Consider the following 3,938-nt stretch of genomic DNA (forward strand, 5'->3'; position numbering starts at 1 on the left):
TAAAAAAAAAAAAGAAAAAAAAACCCAAAAAAACCCGGAAGCATCGGAGGTGACATTGCGGGAAGGGCAAAAAACAAAAAAGAAAAAAAAAGAAAAGAAAAGAAGGGCAGGAATAAAAAAGAAAAAAAAAAAAAGGAGAGGAATAAAAAAAAAAAAAAAAAAAAAAAAAACACGACCCGCCCCAAAAAAATCGAAGATTTACTGCAATGCCGCCTCCCCGCTCATCACCTCCTCAGAAGGCATTGACTCATTGATGTATTCCTTGCAGGGTGTTGACTGTCGGTTGTCCTCAGAGTCGCTGCCAATGCTGCTGCACGCGGAGGGTTCAGCGTCATCACTTTCATTGCATGCGTAACAGCGGGGTGAACTTACAATTTCAACACAGGGCTCAAAGTCATCTTGATGTTCACTGGGATCACAGCTGCTGCGGCACATCGTCCCTTCTTCATAATATTGTGGCATCACCGTCGCAGCTGTCATCATCGCCAAAGCGGGCGGCTGACTATACAGACGGTTTTGCAACGGAATGATGTCGGACTTATAGGGATTGTGCGTATAAATTTTTGCCGGTGCCATCCTCACTGGTACCCCACAGTCCGACATGCAAACACCCATGGCGTGGTAGAAATACGGCGGTGCCGGAAACCCCCGTCGGCGAAGCCTGTCAAATGCACATATATCGGATAAAAATTGACGCCGAAAGAGACGAATAGCTTCTTCCGTCACGAGCCCATCACGTATGTTCATTTCCGGTGTACGAAGCTCGTGATCACCGTGTGCAAACATGCAACGTCTCTGGTAGGGGCATATGCCGGTTAGCACGTAGTTGCGACAAAACTTTGTCTTGTAGCGCTCTGCCAAGATAGGTTTTGCGGCCATGTCGCTTTCCACACCGGAAGCGCACGCGTACCCAAGCGACATGGTGTCTTCCATGCAAACGCCATAAAACGGCGGTGGAGGAGTTGGTACCAGTGTGCAATGCATGCTCGTCATCCTTCTCTATCGCAGACAAAACAATAACAACAACAAATAAATAAATAAAAAAGGGAAGAAAAAAAAAAAAAAGAAGAAGAAAAAAAAGAAATATTCCTTCTACTTATTCTTCTTTAATTCCTTCTGTATTGGATCTCCTAAATCTCTTTTGCTGTTCTCTTTACAGAAGCAGCAGCAGCAGCAGCGGCGGCAGCAGCGAAAACAGTAAACCAACACAAGATAGAACCCTACGCGTTGTATTAAAATAATAATAATAATAATAATAATAACCGTCGACACGCATAATACACACAACCACATGCATGCACGCAATTAAAAAAAAAAAAAAGAAAAAAGAAAAAAAGAATAACACATTTGAACAGCAGACACAAACAAAAGCCATGCAAAAAACAACAACAACAACAAAAAGGATACAGCAAAAGGTAAAAATCACCCAATGCATAAAATCAAAAGCAACGACAAGAAAAACACACAAATAAATAAAAAAAAAAATCAAACAGAGACGCATACACCAAAAAAAAAAAAAAAAAAAAATAAATAAATAACGCACAACACAGCGTCCTACTCATGAAAAACACAACAGAAAACGATACACCAGAAAAAATCGCCTCACAAATCAAACAACAACGGAACAGACATATACCACCACAAAAAACACTCACATAGAAAACAGTAGTGCTAATAATAATAAATAACAAGAGTGGATCCCCGCAGAGTAAAGATGCATAATAGCGCACTACTAAGAACCATAAGTCGCCCGGTCATGGAAGGCACACGGTACGGCACGCCGCTCATGCGACGGGTCCCCCCTTTCTTCGCACAAAGAGAGAGCCGAATCGCCGCGTCGTCACCGCTGGCGTGGTGGGCGACAGGGCGCAAACATCAATAAACTGTAGCATGGGGACGGTAACGCGTACGGAGAAGGCCTCAAAAGCACGACGGAGAGAGCGCCGAGTAAGGCACACAGGGCAAAAAGGGAGACAGCGGGAGTTTTCTATTCACCTAAACTGCCACCACACATCACCGTGCACGCACCTCCTCGTGCTCAAAGCAAGAGTAGAATGTTCATTTCCCAAAATTAGTGATATGTTCAACAATGGAGCGTGTGGGACGTCCAAAGACGTCGTACAAACATTACGCGGAACAAGGGTCCCGGACTGTGCAGGTGGGCTACGCCTGCTCTACATCCCCCCGCTCTCGTTGTTGCTGCTGCTGCTGTTTTTGTTCCTGCTGGCCGGACCCCTCCGCCTTCAGGTTCTCGTGGATGCGCTTCAGCGTCCAGTCAAACACGTAGTCCACGTGGTACCCCTCCCTAATGAAGAGCTCTCGGAAGAGCCGTTTCAGGTAGCTGTAGTCCGGCTTGTCCTCGAAGCGCAAGCTTCGGGTGTAGTTGAGGTACGCGGCGAACTCCGCGGGAAAGCCCTTGCACAGCGTCTCCACGGGCGTTGTCTGCTTGCGCTCGGATATGCGAGAGTACTTTTCCTGCTTCGTGTGCGCTTTCAGGCCCTGCCACGGCAGTGAGCCACGCAAGAAGTACATCAGGATGTAGCCGATGCCCTCCAGGTCGTCGCGACGGCTCTGCTCAATGCCAAGATGCGTGTTGATCGAGCAGTACCGTGCCGTTCCCGTCAGGCTTTTCCCCTCCTTGTACGGGATGTGCTGGTGCGTGCAGGAGTCGAAAAACTCCTTGGCGAGACCAAAATCAACGACGTAGACGTCGTGCAACTTCCTCCCCATGCCAATCAAAAAATTCTCCGGCTTCACGTCGCGGTGGATGACGCTCTTGCTGTGGACAAACTCGATGCGCGCAATCATCTGCTCCGCCAGCATCAGCGTTGTCTTCAGCGACAGCTTCCTATCACAGAAGCTGAAGAGGTCCTCGAGCGAGGGCCCCAGCAGGTCCATCACCATCACGTTGAACTCGCCCTCCACGCCATAAAAAAGAATGTTGGGGATGCCCACGACCCCGCCGCCTGCGTTGAGAATGCGGTAGAATCGGGCCTCAAAGGCGAGCTGTGGATGGCGCGTCTTCGCCTGCTCCAGCTTGATGGCCACGGTCTCGCCCGTCTGTATGTTTGTGCCGCGGAAGATCTCGCCGAACGACCCCGCCCCTATCTTCTGGCCGAGGCGGAAGCGGTTACCCACTCGAAGCTCTAAGCTCATCGTGTGTTGCGTGAGGTGTTTGTGTGACGTTCACTCCTACCTTGCCGGCAACAAAAGAAGAGAAAGAAAAGCAGGGCCCATTTTTTTGGCGGGGGCAGGGAGAGGGGCGACCCCCCGCACGGCACGCCGCTCATGCGACGGGTCCCCCCTTTCTTCGCACAAAGAGAGAGCCGAATCGCCGCGTCGTCACCGCTGGCGTGGTGGGCGACAGGGCGCAAACATCAATAAACTGTAGCATGGGGACGGTAACGCGTACGGAGAAGGCCTCAAAAGCACGACGGAGAGAGCGCCGAGTAAGGCACACAGGGCAAAAAGGGAGACAGCGGGAGTTTTCTATTCACCTAAACTGCCACCACACATCACCGTGCACGCACCTCCTCGTGCTCAAAGCAAGAGTAGAATGTTCATTTCCCAAAATTAGTGATATGTTCAACAATGGAGCGTGTGGGACGTCCAAAGACGTCGTACAAACATTACGCGGAACAAGGGTCCCGGACTGTGCAGGTGGGCTACGCCTGCTCTACATCCCCCCGCTCTCGTTGTTGCTGCTGCTGCTGTTTTTGTTCCTGCTGGCCGGACCCCTCCGCCTTCAGGTTCTCGTGGATGCGCTTCAGCGTCCAGTCAAACACGTAGTCCACGTGGTACCCCTCCCTAATGAAGAGCTCTCGGAAGAGCCGTTTCAGGTAGCTGTAGTCCGGCTTGTCCTCGAAGCGCAAGCTTCGGGTGTAGTTGAGGTACGCGGCGAACTCCGCGGGAAAGCCCTTGCACAGCGTCTCCACGGG

At 50.4% G+C, this 3,938-nt stretch overlaps 3 protein-coding genes across 3 annotated transcripts, besides 8 other annotated features; all 3 read right to left on the bottom strand.

The window, feature by feature from the left end:
* Positions 1–3,938: a sequence feature (heterozygous, Esmeraldo-like haplotype).
* Positions 69–170: a sequence feature (A-rich).
* Positions 199–993, bottom strand: Tc00.1047053504929.5 (hypothetical protein, conserved; the record flags this gene model as incomplete). Its single annotated transcript, XM_798087.1, has 1 exon — positions 199–993. One exon carries the CDS (start codon positions 991–993, stop codon positions 199–201), a length of 795 nt encoding a protein of 264 aa, XP_803180.1.
* Positions 1,028–1,084: a sequence feature (A-rich).
* Positions 1,157–1,190: a microsatellite.
* Positions 1,237–1,262: a microsatellite.
* Positions 1,308–1,339: a microsatellite.
* Positions 1,357–1,490: a sequence feature (A-rich).
* Positions 1,507–1,535: a microsatellite.
* Tc00.1047053504929.10 (casein kinase, delta isoform, putative) lies at positions 2,164–3,156 on the bottom strand (the record flags this gene model as incomplete). Its single annotated transcript, XM_798086.1, has 1 exon — positions 2,164–3,156. The coding sequence occupies one exon, from the start codon at positions 3,154–3,156 to the stop codon at positions 2,164–2,166; it is 993 nt and encodes a 330-aa protein (XP_803179.1).
* Tc00.1047053504929.15 (casein kinase, delta isoform, putative) lies at positions 3,666–3,938 on the bottom strand (the record flags this gene model as incomplete). The annotated part of the gene is made up of 1 exon (XM_798088.1): positions 3,666–3,938. A coding segment is annotated over one exon (273 nt), but the record flags the coding sequence as incomplete, so codon positions are not given.

This window comes from Trypanosoma cruzi, genomic scaffold (assembly GCF_000209065.1).
Source record: "Trypanosoma cruzi strain CL Brener 1047053513363 genomic scaffold, whole genome shotgun sequence".
NCBI lineage: Eukaryota > Euglenozoa > Kinetoplastea > Trypanosomatida > Trypanosomatidae > Trypanosoma > Trypanosoma cruzi.